Consider the following 23,972-nt stretch of genomic DNA (forward strand, 5'->3'; position numbering starts at 1 on the left):
CCTTGCTGAAGCAGAGCCAGCATGGCTTCTGCAAGGGAAAGTCCTGTCTCAGTAACCTATTAGAATTCTTTGAGAGTGTCAACAAGCATATAGATAGAGGTGATCCAGTGGACATAGTGTACTTAGACTTTCAAAAAGCATTTGACAAGGTACCTCACCAAAGGCTTCTGAGGAAGCTTAGCAGTCATGGAATAAGAGGAGAGGTCCTCTTGTGGATAAGGAATTGGTTAAGAAGCAGAAAGCAGAGAGTAGGAATAAACGGACAGTTCTCCCAATGGAGGGCTGTAGAAAGTGGAGTCCCTCAAGGATCGGTATTGGGACCTGTACTTTTCAACTTGTTCATTAATGACCTAGAATTAGGAGTGAGCAGTGAAGTGGCCAAGTTTGCTGACGACACTAAATTGTTCAGGGTTGTTAAAACAAAAAGGGATTGCGAAGAGCTCCAAAAAGACCTCTCCAAACTGAGTGAATGGGCGGAAAAATGGCAAATGCAATTCAATATAAACAAGTGTAAAATTATGCATATTGGAGCAAAAAATCTGAATTTCACATATACGCTCATGGGGTCTGAACTGGCGGTGACCGACCAGGAGAGAGACCTCGGGGTTGTAGTGGACAGCACGATGAAAATGTCGACCCAGTGTGCGGCAGCTGTGAAAAAGGCAAATTCCATGCTAGCGATAATTAGGAAAGGTATTGAAAATAAAACAGCCGATATCATCATGCCGTTGTATAAATCTATGGTGTGGACGCATTTGGAATACTGTGTACAGTTCTGGTCGCCTCATCTCAAAAAGGATATTCTAGAGTTGGAAAAGGTTCAGAAGAGGGCAACCAGAATGATCAAGGGGATGGAGCGACTCCCTTACAAGGTAAGGTTGCAGCATTTGGGGCTTTTTAGTTTAGAGAAAAGGCGGGTCAGAGGAGACACGATAGAAGTGTATAAAATTATGCATGGCATTGAGAAAGTGGATAGAGAAAAGTTCTTCTCCCTCTCTCATAATACTAGAACTTGTGGACATTCAAAGAAGCTGAATGTTGGAAGATTCAGGACAGACAAAAGAAAGTACTTCTTTACTCAGCGCATAGTTAAACTATGGAATTTGCTCCCACAAGATGCAGTAATGGCCACCAGCTTAGATGGCTTTAAAAGAAGATTAGACAAATTCATGGAGGACAGGGCTATCAATGGCAACTAGCCATGATGGCTGTGCTCTGCCACCCTAGTCAGAGGCAGCATGCTTCTGAAAACCAGTTGCCGGAAGCCTCAGGAGGGGAGAGTGTTCTTGCACTCGGGTCCTGCTTGCGGGCTTCCCCCAGGCACCTGGCTGGCCACTGTGAGAACAGGATGCTGGACTAGATGGGCCACTGGCCTGATCCAGCAGGCTCTTCTTATGTTCTTATGTTCTTAATCATGCCTCTTCTGATGTAAACTACAGTTTCTGCTAGCTTTGGTTAGGAGTTAGAATTTAAGATGTCTGAGTTTGCTTTAGAAACCTTGGTTAAAACAAACCTCTGGTTAATGTTATGTTAAGTAAAAGGAGAGGAGTAGCTGGGCATGATCACAAGAACTAGTGGCCCATTGCTGATCTCTTGATTATGTTAAGAAAATTGGTCATCAGCACTGGGCCTGAGTGAGTTTTGCATTGCTCCTCTCTACCTCCCCAAAAAACAGGCTACTGAGCAACTACTGGCTACTTCTCCAAGAGAATGTGAATGGAAGAGAGCAAGATTTTCTGCCAATATAGTAATGTTGTCCACACTGGAGCTATGGAAACAGAATTGGCTCAGTTACAGAGCCAAAAGAGGTGTGCATGTAGAGAACAGAAGGCTTATTGTCTGCCATGGAGTCTCTGAAGTGGTAATCAGTCATTTTATGCTGCAAAAGCAGTTAAGGAAGGTCTTTCTGCTAGTCATTTTAATGAACAGATTTATGTCTGCCTTTTTATAACTATACTTTAGATCAGAAACCCAATTATTTTAGTTACTATCAGCACAATAAAAGTAATGATCCCAGGTGGAGTAACTTGAAAAACTCTCTAGTTAAAAAAATAAATATGAGTTTGAAATTCAGAATTTTTGATCATACAGAATGTCAATTACGTTTATTATTCTACAAGTTTGTAAAATTAGTGAATCACAGTTAGAGAATCAGGGAAGCGTTTAGGAAGTCAAATATTATATGTTAGCTTTTCAGAAATTACAATATTCTGATCATGCTTTTGTGATATGATTAGAGAAGCAAACTCTTATGACATCTTTGCCATGTTCGAATTAGCATATATGCCAGAATTTGCTGAGGTCTAGAGGCTGGGTTATAAGGATTATGTGACAGATTCTAGTTTCTGTGATGTTTATTCAAATACTAACAAAATATACACCACTATAACAAGTGAGGTATGTATGGAGAGAAGGCTTGTTGATTGCAAAGACCTGTATTGCCAAGTATGTCAAAAGTCCAAGAGAGGCCCAGCTTCAAGGACTATGGACAGTCTAACATGGCAGGTGGTTGTAAGGGTAAGCTGAATGCAAGGCAAGCAGACAAGCAGAGAGCTTAGAGATTTGATTCAGCAAGAGTCTAGAACCAGCTGCAAGTGGTGTCTCCAGCTCCAACTGGGATCAAAGTAGGGATGGGGAAATCTGTTTATTTCTGAACTGAATCACGTGCAGCGTATACCTGTAATTGCATTCTGTTCTTTTTATTTAAAAAGTCTCCCCAGTTACATTAAAATGTATATAAATGTGTATTTCCTCTCAAAAACACATTTAAATGAATATTTTCTCTTAAAATAAATGTATATGTTGATATATTGAAACTGCCGAGAACTACCTTGCAACATATGGAGACCTGAAAAATCTGGGGATAGCCAAGATCTAATCCACACATTAATCTGAGAAGTTTGAATCACATCATTTCAAAGAGCAATTTTAAAAGATCAAATTCCTCAGATATCTCTAGTTTCAAGGGTCTGGGTCCTACTCTGAGGCAATAGCTTCAGTAGCTGTAAAGCCTCTTGATGACGCTGGATATGGTGTTGCAGTTGAAGGTGGCTATTAAGAGCTGTGGACAGTTCTAGGGATGAGTCCTTTGAGTCAAAGCATAGGAGGAAGTTACCTTCTCAGGCAGACAGGATGAAAACTTCACTGTTTCTGGCACTTTCTTTCCACTAGAGCTTCTGATGGAATGCTTGCTTCAGAGTCTCTATTCTATGATGTTTCCTGAACAAGGTCTTTCCCATCCTCCCTGTCATCAGACTTTCCTCTGATTGGGGGTCTGAGTTCTGTGCCATGACAGAAACCCTAGTGACTGCACTATATTTCTGTCATGCTCCACACAGTGAGGCATTGCAACTCTCTACAGACCTTCACAGTTTGCCAGCCTGGTGTCCTCTATATAATTTGCAGTACAAATCCCATCAGCACCTATCAGCATGGCCAAAGTTATGGATGACAGGAGTTGTAGTTCAAGGGCAGTATTCACCTAAACAGTTCCATTAGCGCAAGGAGTTTTAGCTATGCAATGGAATTTCCCCACCATCTCCTCTCCCTGCATGCCCCCTACATGCCCCATAAATATGCTTCAGAGAGTTAGGAGAACCTGTGGAACAGATTTAGGTGTCACACAGGAGCCATACATGGAGAGGATACGATGGGGAAGCTCCCCTGTGGGGCTAAAAGTCCTTGTGTTAGCAGAACTGTTCAGTTGAACAGGTGCCTGGTCAAAAAAGAATTAATGGCAACCATTCACTTATGCAGAAAGTCAAGAAAATGGATTAATTTAAGACAGTTAATCAAGAGGAAGAAATAGCGATGCAAAAGCACGATATGGAATTCAACACCTTCACAGTAATATATAAATAGCATATAATACAAATATTCATCATCAACTGGTCAACTGTCCTATCTCACTGACTGTTTATACATTATGTTAAATATTACTAGAAACTTTCCATTTTCCCTCTTGGTATTCTTTGTAGGCATATAGTGGAACTTAGCTTTAGCTGCAGCTATTTCTTGTGACTGACATTTGGTTTTGATTTTCAATTTCGTGAAATGCAAACAAGTTCCAACGAAAACTAATACAAAGTTAGAATTGGTTTCAAAAGCACATTCACATACTTCAAAAGTGGTACCTGAGCAATGAGGCATAGATCCACTCCAGTGTCCATTTAACTGACATGTCCGTGATGTCTGGCCAATTAGTGACCGCCTTCCTGTACAAGAATATCGAACAGTAGATCCAAATGTATATTTCTCTCCAGATAGGATTGCATTTGGAGGAATGCCAGGATGACCACAGTCAATCACTACGATGCATAAATATTGGAGATAAAAATTACATTATAATCACCAATCTAAATTCTTTCATTTGCTGTTACCATCATTACCATATTTTGCAAGTTTAAGTAATCAATTAAAAAACCCTAACCATGTATCCCTATACTTGATAACTGATGGATATTAATATTAATATTAAAGATTGATATTAATGTGTCCTGACCTCTGTCTCTGTCTCTCTCTCTGTGTGTGTGTGTGTGTGTGTGTGTGTGTGTGTGTGTGTGTGTGTGTGTGTGTGTGTGTGTGTGTGTGTGTGTGTGTGAGAGAGAGAGAGAGAGAGAGAGAGAGAGAGAGAGAGAGAGAGAGAGAGAGACAGAGAGAGAGAGAGAAACATCCTTTATTATTAAGCTATACATCATGGAATTGCTTTTCATTCTGACCTATTTCCCAGACTACTGAACACAGGAGTAGAATTCCAGTATCATCTGAATTACAGAGAGGATATTAGAATTGGTTTCTTTATAAACTTTTGTAATTACCAGTAGGTAGAATACTTCATCTTACAAAAACACACTCCCCTTTCAAATGAAGTTCTTTAACAACTGGGAATTGCTTACAAATAGCTTAATTTAAGACATCACCAAGCTCAGTCTGACCCATTAATTAGATGATTACGGGTTAGGCATGCTGATATGGGTTAGGCAGAATGAGTGGTAATTCAACAAAAAAATTGCACAAGTGAAATGACTTCTGCTTGCACAATGGGCCTTCCTTCCCTCTCCTCCTCCTTCACATGCCTTGCACTACCTCCAAATCTGTTTTAAGGGTTGCGCAACCCCCCCAGAATAGATTTAGAAGGCACAGAGGGTTTGGAGAGGTGGAGAACGTTCCTTTGTGCAAGGAGAAATCCTTGTACTGACATAAACTTTGTAGTGCTACATTGAGTACAATCCTATAGCTTTTTAACTTGATATATAATTGTCTTGACAATTATTGTCCAATGGTAAATGAGCAAAATTGCAGCTAAATTTTAATGCTAGAGGGCTATATCCATGAACCAGATGAGAACGCTCATCTGATAATCTTGCAAAATTCTACTTTTTCCTTTAAGCATTCTTCATCCCTTGGAATAGTCTTCATAAACAAGCACGTGTTCTGGCTGGCCCACACAAGAATACAGAGAGCAGAACAAGATAAGTTCGGTTCTTTCAATTACATTTAGTTTTCAAAGACCAATAACAATATATTTTGGGGATTATATTTTCTTTTAATTCAACGTTTCACTACCATTTTGCTGGTATTCTATGTAACATTATTTCAACAGTCTATACTGGTAGGGCATGACATGGTATGGGATTTGTCCTAAAACACAGGCCCCATTTTACATGTTTAGGTGAGGTAGTTGAAAGCCCCCTTAAAGTGACCCTAAAATGAGCTAACACTTAGTAAGGCTTCTCTTTGGAAAGAACAGATAAATAGATAAGAAAATTTGCAGAACATCTGTCGGTTAACATGGAAATATTATGATCAGGCTTCTCCATGTATCAAGAATATTTGCAAGGATTCTCAGTTCAACAACTGTCTTCTCAGGAATGAACCAAAGTCACTTGCATGGGCTTGAGATTTGGGGTTGTTTAGATTCAACAGGGAGTTGCATCTAGTCCTTGTTCATGTTCATGATTGTTGTTGTTGTGTGCCGTTAAGTCAATCATGACTTACGGCAGCCCTATGAATCAGCGACCTCCAATAGAATCTGTCATGAACTACCCTGTTCAGATCTTGTAACTTCAAGTTTGGTCTTCCTCTTTTTCTACTCCCTTCTGTTTTTCCCAGCATTATTGTCTTTTTTAATGAATCATGTCTTCTCATTATGTGTCCAAAGTATGATAACCTCAGTTTCATCATTTTAGCTTCTAGTGACAGTTCTGGTTTAATTTGTTCTCACACCCAATTATTTGTCTTTTTCATAGTCCATGGCATGTGCAACCTCTCCTCCAACACCACATTTCCAATGAGTTGATTTTTCTCGTATCCACTTTTTTCACTGTCCAACTTTCACATCCATACATCGAAATTCACAATACCATGGTCTGAATGATCCTGACTTTAGGGTTCAGTGATACATCTTTGCATTTGAGGACCTTTTTAGTTTTCTCATAATGATTATTGTCTCCATTTTGGTTAATTACTTTGCCAAGGTATTGATAATATTTGACAAGTTCAATGTCCTCGTTGTCAACTTTAAAGTTACATAAATCTTCTGTTGCCATTATTTTAGTCTTCTTGACGTTCAGCTGTAGTCCTCCTTTTGTGCTTTCCTCTTTAACTTTCATCAGCATTCGTTTCAAATCATTACTGGTTTCTGCTAGTAGTATGTATATCTTAAATTATTGATATTTCTCCCTTCAGTTTTCACACCTTCTTCATCTTGGTCCAATCCTGCTTTCCGTATGATATGTTCTGTGTATAGATTAAACAAGTAGAGTGATAAAATACACCCGTCTCACACTCTTTCTGATTGGGAACCAATCAGTTTCTCCATATTCTGTCCTTACAGTAGCCTCTTGTCCAGAGTATAGGTTGCAAATCAGAACAATCAGATACCTTTGCATTCCAGTCCCCCATGATTACGGGATAGTCTATTCATAGAGTTTTCATGGTAAAATGTATTTAGAGGTGGTTTACTATTGCCTTTCACTGTCTGGATGCATCCTAGTCCTTTTTGCTCAAAAATGAAAATGAAGAAAATGCTGTAGTTATTATGAAGTATTAATAAATAACCACAACAAATGAATCAGTGCTTGATTTTTAACTATTTAAATCTTGAATGTATTATAACACAAGCATCTGGACTGCTGTAAATCTTAAATCACTCTCAATCCCACACACACACACACACACTTCCCCAACTTATTTTTTTCTCTTTCCCTCCCTAACTCCTGGCTTTGGGCTAGAACAAAGCTACACATCCCCTTATTTGACTTAAAAAAAGAGAGTTAGCAATACACTTTCTCTTTCTCTCTCTGCTCTGTACCAATCCAAGAAGATTTCTAGTTACCGCTTTAGACTAAAGCTCCCTCCCCAAAAGATCAGTCACATGGTATTACGTTTGCATTGTCAGAGTTTTCTGTTATCTTCCTACAGTTGTTATGGAGTTACACACTCACCTGGTAGTAAGCCTCACTGAACACAGTGGGACTTACTTCTGAGTAAGCATGCATAGAACTGTCATCCAAGGCAAGCCCAAATCACTCCCCCAAAGTTTGCTGCTGGCTGGTAGCCTGAGCTTGCAGTGATCATAAACAAAGCAAGTACCCGGGCTTGGCTGTCCACCCTCCTCTCTATGTAAACTTCTATCTCTCAGGTCCTTGTGATTCTCTCTTCCCCACAACAACAAACAGAAGAGGGGCACTTGGGAATTGTGCAACCTGATTGGCTGTAGAGACAGAGGGGCTCTAGGAGGGGGCCCAGAGGGAGCTGCCTGCAAAAAAAAGTAAAGGGAGTGCATCCTGAGGCATCCCCTTGTGAAAACACACTTGGGTAATTTATTTATTACTTATTTATTTATTAAATTTATTAGTCGCCCATCTGGCTGGTTGTCCAGCCACTCTGGACAACACACAACATAAAAACATACAATTCACATTAGAACCTTAAAATTCCAACAATAACACTAAAATCTAACCCACCCCAAAGGCCTGCCTGAAGAGCCAGGTTTTCAGGGTCCAGCAGAAGCTCATCATGGAGGGGGCATGGCAGATATCCTTTGGGAGGGAATTCCATAGAGTGGGTGCCACGATTGAAAAAGCCCTCTCCCTAGTTCTCACCAGTCTAGCTGTTTTAACTGGTGGGATGGAGAGAAGGTCTTTTGAGGCTGATCTTGTTGGGTGGCAACATTGATGATGCTGGAGGCGCTCTTTCAGATAGACTGGGCCAAAACCGTACAGGGTTTTAAAAGTCAAAACCAACACCTTGAATGGGGCTTGGAAAGCAACTGGTAAGAATTGGCTCAAACAACCCCAACCTTGCTGTAGGTCTTTTCAACATGTTTTGTTTGCAAAAGTGTTTTAGAGAAAAAAACCTGAAGGAAATCAGAATTTTCCATCCTAGATTCCACCAGTGTGTCCTTTTATTTGCAATTTCACATGCAATCTGTTATCCACCTCTGAATGTAACCATGAAGAAAATTTAAAACAGATTTAAAACAACATAATATAAAGGCAAGAAAGCAGTTTTATTGCATGTCATGCTGATTGATTATTTCTTTTCCTGCCTCTTACATGCACCTGAATCCAATTCTGCTGTAAACTGAATAGTATATCTCTTTGTTTCAGTTTATTTATTGTGATATTTTGTATTTCTGTACTTTTAATCTTTTGTACACCGCCCAGAGAGCTATTCGCTATGGGCGGTTTAAAAATGAAATAAAATAAATAAATAAATAAATATTTTAAAAGTGAGCAGAAATGGAAATGAGCTAGCTGTTAAGTAAAAAAACAAAACATTGTAAATCAGGGCAATATCGCTAAAAATGTGGGGTTTTTAAGTATTCAAATACCTCTAGCAAAGTGTGTGTGTATATAGCTATAGATACATAATTAGAGTGAGCCCTACTAAACAAATGGCAATGCTTTGCTGTTTAAGCCAACAGGCAATTCAATTAGAACAAAAGAAATAAAGAGTACAGATCTTTTCTTCCACTATAGAACATTGTCCACATTGATAACGTATGCTTTGGGAAACAAATTGATTCCACCACCCACCCACCCACAATGCTGAAAGAAGCAAAAAGGTGATTGAGATATGCTATGGGAAACAAATTTAAAGTACAATTTAATTGTATTTGGCCTTGTGTATCAGACTAAAAACTTTTCATAGATTATCTGTCATACACAGTAGAAATTTACTGCCAGAGATAACAAAAGAAAGAAAACTATTGCAAGACACAGACCATTAAATTAGACCACTAGTATAGTTAAAGAAAACATACTTTAACTGTGCCCTGTGGCAAAACATGAATATATGTAAGAGGTCTTAAGTTATAAACATTTTGACTAGAAATATGAATGCTACAGCTTGGAAACAACAGTAAAAGGCACTGAACTATTTTGATGTGCCCACTTTTCCATGGCTCCCTGGCATTTATAACATTTGAATAATGTGATAAAAGAAGAATGTATTTTGTAAGTCGTTCTGAGACTTCTTATGTACAAAGCGACTAATAAATTCAAACAACGGACCCTGTAAGTATGCCTGTTTCGTTTTTTCTTTTTGCTAATTACTAATTACTAATAATTACTAAGACTTAGCATATTTTTATTTTTTATTTATTTATCAGATTTATATCCCACCCTTGCTCCCAGTAGGAACCCAGGTCAGCAGGTGCAAATGCAGTCGGAACTGTTGGAATATAGGTTTCAAAGAATAACATAACCAAAACAGATTAAAATGTATCCTATATGAAACCCTGGTGTAGAAAAACTACAGAACCTTTAGAGTTACAGTAAACAGTAAAAACAACAAAGGGTTTGGGTTATTGATGGATTGATTGATTGATTGGCAGCATAAAAGACTTAACACATTTATTTGGTCATGAGATATCATAGTCTACTTCAGATTCATGAAGTTTAAGATGTGGTGGCTGTATGTCTGTATCTGTGTGCATAAATATAAGCAATATGGTTCCTGGGTTTGCCCTGAACCCCTGTATGAGGTTTTGAAAGTAGAGGTTTTGAAAGTTTTTTACCTCAGCAATAAACTGCTCACTTAATCAGTTAAATTTGCCTAGAAAGTGATGGACAAAACAGACTATGAGCCTCACCTGAATGGTTTTCCTGGGTATCATGCTAGAACACGAGCTGTAGCACTGTCTAGTGTCCAGGAATGCACAGGAGTCAAGACTTCAACTGCTACTTCTTGTCCTCTCTCCAGTCCATTCCAGACAAGACAGACTCAGAATATCTTCCCAGCTCTCCAATGACAAGTATAGATAACAAACAAGAAAACCAAAGAAGCAAAGAAGGAGCAGGAAAAATACATGCAGTACAAACTTAACTCCTAAACACAAATGCAGTGAGAAAAGCTTTAGCAATGCAAGGAATAAGCGTAATAGGAAAACACCCACAATAAGCATAGTACAATAAATAAAATAGATAGGCAGCCCTCTAACAGGGAGGGTCCCGATGGCATGACATCCAGCAAACTACCTTTCAGCTGAAACCAACAGTCCATTTTCCCTGGGAAGCATGCCATCAAGTGGGATGTACCAAAGCAGTCCCAGGGAGGGTCAACCCAGGCTGCCTAGACCTGAGGCACTACTTGTTGTAGAACATGCCTCCCAAAGGAGACATCAGCAGAAATGTAGCATCAGTTTTATAGTGCCTAATGAATGAATTAGGTGTAGACCAGACAGCAGCATTACAAATATCTACAAGAGGTGCATTAGTGGCAAACACAGCCATCTTGTGGAGTGTGCTGTGATGTTACAAGGCACTGGGAGCTTCAGCAACACATAGGCCAGGGCAACGCAGGTTAAGGTGGAGCTTGAACCCTTCTTTCCCAATGTCCTTGGATAAAAAGAGACAAACAGCAACTCAGTCAAACAGATATCCTGGTAGAGGGAAGGTTGATTTTGAGAGCTCTGTGCACATCAAGAGAATGCCTGAGCTTCTCCAGAGTATGAACCAGATTAAAACAAAAATATAAGAGGATGTCCTGGTTACAATGAAAAACTGAACTCTCACTAGGTCTAAATGATGGATCACTATGTAAAACAATATAGTATGTTAAAAACACAAAAATGACAAGCAATGGATAATGCTCCCAACCCTGACACCCACCATGCTGAAGTGATTGTAACTAGAAAAAGAACCTTAAAGACCAGAATTCTTAAAGGTATAGACTTCAGAGGTTCAAAAAGAGGCTGTTGAAGAGCTTGCAACATCTTCTGAAGACTCCTTGAAGGAAACGGTGAATCACTGGTGGTGAAAGCAAGGCTGCCCCCCTCAAGAAGCACTTGTCCAGAGGATGGGATCCTAAGGAGCATAGCAATGGCATGGCAGGCAAAACCTAAGGGATGGCAGACAACTGCAGGCACAACATGGGCTTCAACCCCATCTTCAACCCTCTATGAAGACATTCCAAGACCTGTTTAACAATGGTTCTACAAGGACACACCAGCTGGAAAATGATGATCACATACTCTGGTATATTTGGATGGTAGAAGGCTGTTGAGAGGCCAGAATGGTAGTGATGTCCTCCCTCGAAACAAACCCATGGGTTAGGTGCTGCCACTCAAATGGCAGACTACCAGATTCAACCATTTGGGGTCTAGACGCCAAAGAAGATCTGGCCTTGCTGGTAACCTCCATGGATCCATGACTGATAGGGTCAAAAGATTAAAAAACCACAGTCAATGTGGCCAGCATGGAACTAGGAGAACCAACTGCGCATGTTCCTTATGAAGGGTCTGGCCCAAAAAGGGCACAGGAGGAAAAGTATAGAGCAGGACGTTTGGGCAAGGAACCATAAAAGTGCTGACTGCCGCAGTGTTTGCCTCTTGATACCTGGAGAAGAACTGGAGAAGCTGAGCATTCCGTCTTGTCACAAGCAGGTGCACTATCAGGGGGGTGAACAAGTGTTGCAAATGGAAAAAAACTTCAGGATGGAGCTTCCATTCCCATGACACTACTTGTTGCCTGCTGAGCCAGTCCATCATGATGTTCAGCTCACCCCTGAGATGTTCCACCTTCAAAAAGCATAGGTGATGTTCAGCCCAGTTGAATATGAGAGTGGTCACCCCCTGAAGACTTCTTCACAAGTGCCCTCGTGATGATTCAAATGTGACTTCACACTGGTGTTGGTTCAGAAGAGGACACGAGTCAACTGAAATTTCTGATGGATATGAAGCGGACCCAGGTGTACTGCCCTCAACTCTAACCAGTTTATGCTGTGAACCACCTCTGCCGCAGTCCATGTGCCAGGAATTGAATGAAAATTGCAGTAGGTTCCTCATCAGAGCAGATTGGCATCTGTTGTATTAAGGTCCTCATGGACTCCCGGAATGGAGAATCCCCTCTGAAGATTCTGGGACAACATCCACCAATGGATGTTGGAATAATGGAATGAGGATAGTAGAGAAGGATACAAAGTTGATAATGTCCAGCTGGGTAACATAAGAACATAAGAACATAAGAACATAAGAGCCTGCTGGATCAGGCCAGTGGCCCATCTAGTCCAGCATCCTGTTCTCACAGTGGCCAACCAGGTGCCTGGGGGAAGCCCACAAGCAGGACCCGAGTGCAAGAACACTCTCCCCTCCTGAGGCTTCCAGCAACTGGTTTTCAGAAGCATGCTGCCTCTGACTAGGGTGGCAGAGCACAGCCATCATGGCTACTAGCCATTGATAGCCCTGTCCTCCATGAATTTGTCTAATCTTCTTTTAAAGCCATCCAAGCTGGTGGCCATTACTGCATCTTGTGGGAGCAAATTCCATAGTTTAACTATGCGCTGAGTAAAGAAGTACTTCCTTTTGTCTGTCCTGACAACGCCCACTGGAGTGTGCAAGTGTGGAGGAAAGTCCAAGGGACAATTTGGATGATCAGTACATACAGGCCCTGAGCTTTCACAAGAAGCATAATGTCAGCTGACCACTGGGACAGGAGGAATCAAGCCATGTCCCTGATTGATGACTCACTCTGGATAAACCATGGCTCATGCAGAATCCAATATGGCCCCCAAATGTTGAGTTAGAGAAAGATGACTCTTCTTGAGATTGACCAGGAAGCCATGGTCTCTCAGGGTTGCAAGAGTGAAGTGCACATGTGTCGACACCTGAGGCAGTATGCCTGCCTGAACCAGCAGGTCATCCAGGTACAGGCAGATATGGATACCCTGCAGGTGGAGATAAACCCCCAGGTTAACCATAATCTTTGTAAACACTCTCAGATCCAGTACTGAAAATGATCCTGTCCATATGTGAACTTCATAAACTGCTTGTGAGCTGGCAGAACCAGCACATACAGCTAGGCTTCTGTCAGTTTGATCAACATCAAGAAGTTATCCTCCTGAATTGCTTCCACAATCATTGACAGGGTCTCCATCTTGCAATGCTGGTATCTCACAAACTTATTCAGGAATTTGAGGTCTAAGATGGCCTTCTATGAGTAGTCTTTCTTGGGCTCTATGAATAAGATGGAGTAGACCTCTGAGTAATATTCGTCTGGATTCACTGGCTCTATTGCTGCTATGTCCAGAAAGTGATGAATGAACTCCATCATAACTGCTCACCTCTCTGAGAAGTTGGACATAGGAGAGGGGAGAAACCTGTTTGGAGGAAGCCGTTGGAGCTCTACAGCATAGCTATGAAACACCAGGTCCCTTACCCAGGAGTCCATTGCCATCTGCTGCCAGACATGTGAGAAATGAAGAACCCTGTCTCCCACCAGAATGGCATCAGTATTGTTTTTGTTGTTGGCCAACTATGGCAGTGACTCAATCTTCCCATGGGCTGGAAAAGAACCATCTCGGATGAAGGCAGTAATGGAATGGAGTGAGGACTAAAAGAAGCAGCACAGGTCTTGACTCGTGTGCATTCCTGCCTTTGGACACTAGGTGGTACTACAGCCTGCTTGATGGCATGCTACCAGGGGAAATTAATTCATACTCCCCAGCTAATTAAAAAATTAAAAATTAGAGAATCAATTACTAATATAAATTAACTTGTTACAACAATCACAATGGATGCTCAACAGCCTCTGCCTCTCTGTCACACACATACACACACAAATTCATTAATACATTTCATTAACTAACAATCATCACCAAACCACTCATAATGACCACCAAACACGAGATTAAAGTACATTATAGAAAGATTAGCAATACATAAAAATAAAGTTAACAGCTAGCCAGAGCAAGACAAAAACAGTACTAATCAAAAGAGGCAGGAAAACAAACTAACACTCTGTGGGAGGAGCAGAGTCCTTTGGAGTGTTAACTCTTTGCTGCCTCAAGCAACAGAAGAAGAAGATAATACCCATCACATCTCCTTCCCTCCTTCCTTCTTCTTTCTCTTGTGAGGGAGAGCAGACATATTCTCTTTGTCTCTCCCTCTCCTCCAAGCATGAGGGCAAACACTAGGCCTAGTGTTTGCATCTCCAACTTAGCCAGTTAGTTAAATATAGGACTCTTTCCTATCAAGTATGTACTTCCAGAATAAAGTAGTTATTTCTTATTTTAAAGCTTAAAGTCTTTGTCTGACTAATTTGCAGGGAAGGTATAATCTTTAGCAAAGATTCAAACACACATTTGGGCTCACTCAGACATCTCCATTCCCAGCCACTCTCCGACAGGTTATGGGCACCAGGCATGCAAAAGATCTGTGTAATTAAAGGAGCTTTTGTGTTGCAAATCAAAGAAGCTAGTAAAGACCTTCGGAGTTTAGTCAGTAAAGAGTTAAACCTCTTTCTTAAGGATGGCTACTGTGGAACAACAGTTAAGCCTTGACAAACTTTCACCAGGAAACTGGAAGTTATGGTCATTTCAGATGAGATGTCACTTAAAGCAACAGAAGCTAATGGAAGTGATCAGACATCCGGAACCAGGACCAGAAGCCTCGCAGAAAGTAAGGAGAGTTTGGACGGAGAAAGACGAAAAAGCTCAGGATCTCATAATGAAGTGCGTGAGTAACTCACAAATCCCTTTGATCATTAACTGTAAAAATGCCAGAGAAATGTGGATTGCACTGGAGTCTAACCACTAGCCAAAAAGCCAAGGGCATTTAATTTTAATGTTACGAAGTGTTAACTTGCAAATGAGGGATGATTCATTTGAAGAACACCTCACTAAATTTATGGTGTTAAATCAGGGAATTGAGGAAGCCGACACGAAGCTGGACCAGCCCACGTAGATTGCTTTGTTTCTAGATTCCCTCCCAAAATCATGAGTACTTTCTGCCTCATATTGCAACAACAGCAAAAGACTTTAAATGAAATTATATCAGAAGTCAGAGAACAATTCTTTCAGGAAAGCGAAAGAAGCGCTGCAGGAGAGGACAGAGTCTCCTCTTTCCTAAGTAAACAGACTTCTGGCCGAGTGCCAGTCACATGCAGATTTGGAAAACAAAGGGAGTGATCCAAAGGCTGCTTTCTATGTGGTTCAGAGACTCACTGTAAAAATCAGTGCAACCAGAAAGGGAAGTCTGAAGGACAAAATAAAGGATTTAAAAAGACAGACAAGAAAGATGCCAACAGTTTACAAGTAACTCAAGTTGAAAAATGTTGTAATAATAAAGTCTATGTAGATTCGGGAGCAAGTGCTCATCTGATAAATGCAAAGACCCTATTTGAAACTCTACCCCCACATGGAGGCTCAGTTAAAGTTGCTGACTCATGAGAAATGCCCATAAAGGGGCAAGGGGATGCAAAGCTGGTCTGCTAGACGCCAAGCGGTACTAAAGAGATTTACTTTAGAAATGCACTCTGGACCCCAGGAATTTCTAATAATTTGATGTCAGTCAGTGAGGCAACCAATAAAGAATGTTCAGTGTTATTTGAACAAGATTCCTGTGCAATTTCTCGAGATGGGGTAATTATATGCACAGCTACGAAGAGAAAGGGAATGTATGAAATTGATCAGCAAAGTCCAGAAGCTAATGTTGCAAAGGACTGCTGTAACAAGTCATGTTTGCATTTGTGGCATAGAAGGTTTGGACACAAAGACATGGCAAAGATTAATACCCTTCAAAGGAATAATTTAGTAAGAGGCATGAAAATTGAACCCTGCCAAGAAAAGGGAAGATGTATGTGCTGTGTTAAGGCTAAAGGGACAAGACTAAGTTTTCCTAAGCAGAGTGAAAGGAAGACTAAGTGCCCCCTAGAGTTGATTCACAGCGACATTTGTGAAATGCCAATTCCTTCAAATGGTGGAAACAGATACATTGTTAGTTTTATTGATGACTATTCAAGATTCACTGTAATCTATATGCTGAAGGAGAAGGGGCAAATGCTTCAGAAACTCAAAGAATATGTTGCAATGGTGATCATTAAATTTCAGAGAAAGCCACAAATTCTACGTTCTGACAACGGAGGGGAATACTTGTCTGATGCTACCCAGCAGTTTCTGTGTGAACATAGGATTCAGCATCAGACCACTGTACCCCACAACCCAGAACAAAATGGCATCTCGGAGAGAAAATTCAGAACCCTTATTGAGATTGTGAGATCAATGCTAGAAGATGCCAATCTCCCACAGAAATATTGGGGAGAGGCAGTGAATACTGCCATCTATCTACAGAATTGTTTGCCAACAAAGGTGAATGGCAACAAGACTCCATTCAAGTTATGGTATGGACGCATACCCAGTTTGGCTCATCTAAAGGTGTTTGGATCAAAAGTGTACGGTCACATTCCACACCGGAAGAGAACCAAATTGGACAACACTACAAAGGAAGGAATCTTCGCTGCATATTCTACAAAATAAAAGGGATACAGAATCCTAAATCCCAAAACAGAAAGGATTGAAATCCAAAGGATTGAAATCCATCCTACTTTGATGAAGGTCAAGGTGCATTCCAACCACAAGGGGCACCATTCCAAGACCACAACAGAGAAGATAAAGTAGAAATACCATACAGTACTACAGATTACAGCAACATGCCAGCACTGGAGGACAGTGAGGAATCAGAGCAAGAAGGGGAACCTGCACAGCCAGAAAGGGCAGCAGAGAATCCTGTACCAAGACGCTCTAACCACACCAACAGAGGTGAATGACACATACTATACTTGAGATACCATAAATGAGTTAATCAACTGAAGTAAACATGGACAATAAGCCCATAGGTGGGACATACATAAGCATGGGGCCTTTGGATGAAAGGTATTATTCTAGGGAAATGTGGCACAAGGACATTGATTTGGAATGTAAGGGTACCTCCCCCAACAGGGACCTCTTTGTTCTCAGATGAGTAATGTTGAGTAACAGAACACTGTTAGCTCTCATCTACTTTATGATTTTGCAAGCTTAAAGAACTGTAGGGAATCAATAAACCAAACAGTAAAGGTTAACCAAAGCTATTAGCTAGGGCTAAGCACAGTTCTCCCTGTCTGCCCCATGTCCCTGATCTGTGGTCCCTGGGTAGGGCCAGTCTACCCTGGCCTGCAGAAGGGACCACCTGCCCCACCCCAGTTCCATCACCAAAGCTATTTAGGGATGGGGCTAAGTGTTTTTCTAAAATTAAAAATATGGCAGGGGGTCATCTCCTTCTCTTTCCTCTGCCCGACTGAGAGCAGGCGGGTGCAACTAGCATGCACAAGATAATTCCATCCTGCATGTTTCTGGTTGTTGCTCTTTAGAGAGCAGCTTCTGTGCATGCAGGGAAGCCACCCGCAAATGACCAGCATCCAGCACCACACAGGATGAATCCTCAAGCTTATCAGCTGATAAGACAATTCTATGCTGCAGAGTGCTGCTCCTTTGTGAGTGCCTTCCCTGCATGCTAGGAAAACAGTTGTGAAGGGAATTTGGCATGCAGGGCTTGGGGAGGCCTAGTGGGAAGGAGGAGAGGTTGGGTAGGAAAGGCATTTACCTTCTCCTGAGAAGAGGTACCTCCTTTTCCCATTTTCTCTCTTCCTTCACGCACATGCCTGCTTTCCTAAACCTATAGCCCTGGAACACTCTGGGCCACCATACCCAACCAGCAGAGATCTGGAGCTATCTCAACCAACTTGGCTGAGATCCAAATGCCTCTGAAGCGGACCGATTTGGCTTGGGCATTGACCCTCAGCTGAACTTGGAGCACAGCCCTAGCATTAATGTAGATTAAGTCTGTTCTTCCAATCTGCTTATTTCATAATGAATCATCTAGTTAGCTCATTGAAGGCAGAATGAAAGCTGTTATTTCTATATTCTTCAATATATAAACACTGTCTGTCTATTTTTTTCCTAGATAAATTATTTGTTAATATGATTGTTTTCTAATATGAAGCTGCTGGGATCCTTAGGAGACTTAGGACAAGGTGAAACAGGAGACATCGTGCAGTTCTGGACCAGTGCCTGCATGCAGTGATGGGCTGGATGAGGGAAAATAAACTGAAGTTGAATTGTGGCAAGATAGAGTTGCTCTGGGGGAGAGGTTACAGGGTTGTTGTAAGGATAAAAAATAGATCGTGCATGTGAAGCTCTCTGAACAATTGAAAGCACTACACAAATACTGAGCACTATTAATATTAATACATATTCTAAAATACTTACTAATGCATTCTGGCAAAGGCTTATCCCACTGACCATTTGGCTGGCAGATTAAAACTGAAGATCCAAATAAAAAATGTCCAGGATTGCAGTCATAAAAAACAACTGTGCCATAAGTGAAATTTCCATATTCGATTTTACTTTCTCGAATGGAATTTGCAGGGATTCCCGGATCAGAGCAGTTGACCACTGAACAGAAAACAGTAAACATGTACATTTTAAAAATGTGTATGTTTCCCATAGGTCATTAAGTGAAAAAAGTATACAGTGAATAAAATAAATAGCAATTTGCACAAATCTATCGTTGAAGCAAATAAAAATGACAGCCTATAAAGAATGCTGCCATTAATTTATGGTGGCTTTTTCTAATATAGTTTTTCAACTATCAAATCATGGTTAAAAAAAAATAGGACTTGTTCCATAATAGAATTATTGCTATTAATGCCCTAGTACAAACAATGAATATAAACAATATCATTTGTGTGATATTCGGCTATGGGGTGGTATACAAATGTAATAAATAATAATAATAATACTTCTCACACAAATTTGAATACACAATCCTGAGTGCAAAATATGTGTAGGTTGTGTTAAATATGAAGGGTACATGACTATATTATTCACTCCTATTCCCTTCTAAATAAACATGAGTGGCCATGAGGACAAGATGCAACTGGCTCACATGCACATGAATCTGAAAGGGAAAAATTGCAATAAAATATCCATATGTCTTCATATTTGACATAACTTGGGAGTACTGTGTACTGGTAGTGTCCATAGTGATGTGGCAGAATATCCTCCTGACACTGGCATCACTACAGCTTACTTGGAAGCAGCTGTTGCAGATCAGGGTGGTGGTGAGGTTGTGTGAGTGCACCAGGGGGAGTTCCATTTTTCGGTCCACTGGTACACATGCACAGCATTGACCTCAGTAATGCACTGTCAGATTATCCAGGTAATCTGCAGCAACATGGGTGTCAAGGGGGTCACTCTGTCCTACCACATCAACTACTATTTGAGTGTAGTCAGATACTGCTACTGTTTAGCAAAATTCAGTCAAGATCATTTTTAAAAATGAAATTCATGTGGAAGAAATTTTGTTTGTATGAACTTTCCTACCATTATGATAACATTTGTATGTTTAATGGGATGTTAGCTTTAAAACATAACACTTAACTTGTGGGCTATCTCCAGTGGAATATATATCACTTTTTTTTAGCTTGTGGGGTGGAGATAATTTTATGTACAAACTGAAAAGGTGAGGGAAAACTAAGAATTAGAAGTTGAAGATAAGTGTCAGAAACAATAAGAATGCTATAAAAGAGAAATGGAGTCAAACAGTGGGTTGCACACTGACTTTAGGATTTTTTTGTTTGGTGGGGAGAGGTATTCCTATGAGTGATTTTTCTTATTATGAATGCTACTGTATTTTTCCTGTCACTGTGACAGGAATCTACTAGAAGGGATACATTAGTTTAACTTGATATAAAACAACTTGCAAGCTTACAGTTATTTAAAACATTTACCAATTTTTACCAGGCAACAGCAAGTTTTGACTAATTATACAGCCACGAGAGTGGTTGTATACTATAGCCAGCATGGATCTTTTGCATTCCGCAATGTTAAATTGAAAATACCCCCATGCCATTCTGATGCTTCCCATAAGCCCATTTCAAAACAAAACCTTACAAAACTTATAGTCTTGAACTCAGAAATGCTGGCTTAACAACCCTCTAAATTTTCATGGTGATACACAAAACAGTCAGAGAGAATCGAGAGTTCAAATTCTAAAAAGAGAGAGAAAAAACGAGACCACTTTTGAACTTTTTTCTGTCAGAGTTCTCATAACCTGTTGAAATTAATTAAAAACCAGTCATGTTCACAGAGTACCTGCAATCCTATTATTGACCTTGTGCCATACTCTGACCTTCATCTTCTGCAGTTTAAAAGTTTAAAAATGCCTGACAGCTTTTTAATTAATTTAAGAAATTTTGCATTGAACTGAATGATAATGTCGGGCATGCTCAGTAAGAACCAACTGTCAGTGTTCTAAAAGCCAAACTCACAGCTGCTAGGATTGCCACACCCACACCAGACCTTCATTTCACTTCAGACAGTCATGGCTTCTCCCAAAGAATGCTGGGAAGTGTAGTTTGTGAAGGGTGCTGAGAGGAGACTCCTATTCCACTGACAGAGCTCCAGTGGCCAGAGTGGTTTAACAGTCAGCAGCTCTGATTGTAGCTTTGATTGTAGCTCTGTGAGGGGAACAGGGCATCTCCTAGCAACTCTCAGCATGCTTCTCTAACTACACTTGCCAGTATTGTTTGGGAGAAGCCATGACTGTGTAAAGTGAAATAAAGGTCTGGTGTGGATGTGGCCAGGAACAGCTTTGGTTTAAATTTGGGTGGGAGAATACCTGTGCGTGCTGTAGAATAAAAAGGTGGGGGAAACCCTGAAAAAGAATGATACTATTCACAGTGTTTTCCTTTTGGAAAGGAAAGGGGCTTCCCCTCTGCCCAGTGCCCACCCATTCAATCTCCTCTCCTCCCCTTCCTGCCCCCTCCTCCTCCCTCACGTCAGTTTCACCTATACTAAGCATGATTACACAGGAATAAATCCCACTGAACTCAAAAAGCATGCACATGATAAAACCTGCCCTCTTATCCTCTCCCTCTTGTCCCTTCCCTCCCCACTCACCATATGCTCAAAAATGGAACTCCCCCTGGTGCACTCACACAACCTCACCACCACCCTGATCTGCAACAGCTACTTCCAGGTAAGCTGTAGTGCCACCACTCACCATATGCTCAGAGGCACGTTACCAAATTCTTCCAAGCTACACAGGAAGTGGATTGTACTGTGAAAGACCAACCCAAATTGTGTTTGCATTTTTACACATTTGTAGGGCAGTACAATATCTCAGAGAGGAGGTCAGGTCTCCTGCTCCCCTGGTGCATTCAACATAGTTGCCCAATTTCCCTGCTCTTTAAAGTTTGATAGAAATATCTGTTGGCTATAGGTACATTCTTAAACCGCTAGGTTTTTTGCCTATTGGTGAATTTTAACATTAATCAATCTAAATGTCATAGCTTTCAAAGCAAGAACTAGGGTTTGGTACAACAACAAAAGGATATATATTTGATGCTCATTATCAGCTCAGTTGTCCAAACCTAGTTTAAAAATATGATATAAAATTTCATGGCTGTCTAAGCATTTTAAAAACAAATGCAGTCAACCTTGAGCATCTGACCACTTAGAACAGTGGTGTAAAACCTTCGGCCCTTGAGATGTTGCTGAACTACAACTCCAGTCAGTCCTAGCAAGCATGGCCATTGCTTTTCCCTTACGTAACTTAGAGCAATAATGTTTATAAAATCATATGTGATATATAATATCATACACACCAAAGTGATTTTTCATAGTAAGGTGAAATACTAACCAAACCTCATATATCAGATCTGAGGTTAAACAAATAAAGCTGCTGTAAAATAAACTTTTTCAGGATCTTGGCAATTCAGCTATAGCTCTTAGCAGAAAGGGTGAAACAAAAAATATGTTTGCCTATCTTTTTTAAGAAGTAAAGTGACCTAAGATACAATTTAAATAGCTTTACATTTTGTGCCACGTTAAAATTCAGCTACAGACCTGCCTGACGGACAAAAGTATGATCTTTTGAAAATTATGTTATATTTGAAGTTGAGAAAAGAATTTTTAAATAACCAAAGGCTTTTTAAGCCATCTCAGATTATAGTTGGTTGAACAACTTCATGTTGTTGCTTAAAAAAGATCCATCATACAGATGTTAATTGGACAGCATCTTTTGTTTATTTATTTATTTATTTATTATTACATTTATATACCGCCCTATAGCCAAAGCTCTCTGGGCGGTTTACAGCATGCAACCATCCCTTTCCAGCTTTACCACATTTTTTTCCAGCCTTACCTTTGCATATTGGTGGTGGATGACTCCATTGCCTGTTTGCCTGACACTGGGCTTTTGTTGGTCCTTGCATAATGTAACCAGTGTTACATGAGAATGTCACAACATCATTGAAGTTGAAACCATTCCCACTCGTTCTTCCATAGATTGGACTACCAGGATGACCACAGCTAACAGCTAACATCACAAACAAGCAAAAGAAAAACCATATTGTTATCACTTTTCACTATAATTTATAATAATACTTTAATATTAAAAGATTCCTGGTCTCCCTACTTTTGAAATCTTGAAAGAAGAGCAAATGACCCTGTTCTGGAAGAAAGAGAAAGTATTCAAAACAGAATGCAATCATGTGCCTGTTGAAGCAAATGGTTCCAAAACATTTTTGGCATAACCTCTTTTATAGAGATTTAAGAGGTTACTTACACTAGAGTTAGCAATAAGGTTGGAGAAGAGTATTAGGCAAAATGGAAATTTTGCCCCTGAGAATATTAATATTGTTTAATATTGATATTGTTGAAGGAAGCAACAGGCTTGGCCCATATTCCTCCCATTAGCCCATCGCTTCCTTCATCCACCAATATGAAGAGAGTTTCCTGAGAAAATAATTGCTGGAGAATTTAATCTCCTCCAGAAGAATATTTGTCAAAATCCTCCACTTGTCCCATTTTGTATTCCATAAAGAGCATGGAGAATTTAAGAAGGTCATTTGTAATGAGTCCTAATCCATCTCTTAGTATTTTCTCTGTGTCCACAGAACAGACACACTAACATCCTACAAACTAAAGTATACCCGTAAAACTTTACCTTTCAGTAATATATTCCATTAATATTAGACATTATCTGAGGTGTGACAAAGTATTTTATTTATTTATCTATTTATTATTTGATCTATATCCCGCCCTTCTTCCTAGCAGGAGCCCGGGGTGGCAAACAGAAATGCTAAAAACACTTTAAAACATCATAAAGAGACCTTAAAATACATTAAAACAAAACAACGTTAAAAACATTTTTAAAAAAAGCTTTAAAAACATCTTTAAAAAAGGATTAAAACATATTATTAAAGAAAACATATTAAAAGCAATTCTAACACAGACGCAGACTGGGATAGGTCTCAATTTAAAAGACTTGTTTTCCAAGTAAATGTCATGTTTTGTAAGGTTTTGATCTACAAAAAGCTTTTGCCTGTACAAGGCAATCTGATACATTCCTACTCAGATGTAAAAACCACTGAGTTCAATGGGATTTACTCTCAAGAAAGTGACTATGAGACTGCACCAATTATCACTCCGTAACTTAATCTGGCTATACATCTGAACACAATGAGTAGCGTCCAGGTAACTTGCTCCATCAGTGCAAGGGCTTCCAATTGTACAACAGAACTTCCTCCTCCTCTCCCTGCACGCGCCCCACTCCCTTCCTAAATCTGCTGAGGAAAGGTTGGAAGAACCCCCATAACAGGTTTAGGGGGTGGGTGGGAAGAAATGGGGCAAGTTCCATTGCACAA

The 23,972-nt window shown here is 40.2% G+C and overlaps 1 protein-coding gene across 3 annotated transcripts in view; it reads right to left on the reverse strand.

Annotated features, from left to right (window-relative positions):
- CSMD3 (CUB and Sushi multiple domains 3) overlaps nt 1-23,972 on the reverse strand; it is a 1,044,618-nt gene that overhangs the window by 77,769 nt on the left and 942,877 nt on the right. For all 3 annotated transcript variants that reach the window (XM_061605340.1, XM_061605331.1, XM_061605321.1), the window contains 3 exons: nt 22,469-22,642; nt 18,529-18,714; nt 4,134-4,307 (listed from right to left, as the gene is read on the reverse strand). In XM_061605340.1, coding sequence (XP_061461324.1) covers nt 4,134-4,307; nt 18,529-18,714; nt 22,469-22,642 — 534 coding nt within the window. The remainder of the gene's footprint in view (nt 1-4,133; nt 4,308-18,528; nt 18,715-22,468; nt 22,643-23,972) is intronic.

This window comes from Rhineura floridana, chromosome 1 (genome assembly GCF_030035675.1).
Source record: "Rhineura floridana isolate rRhiFlo1 chromosome 1, rRhiFlo1.hap2, whole genome shotgun sequence".
NCBI classification, from domain to species: domain Eukaryota; kingdom Metazoa; phylum Chordata; class Lepidosauria; order Squamata; family Rhineuridae; genus Rhineura; species Rhineura floridana.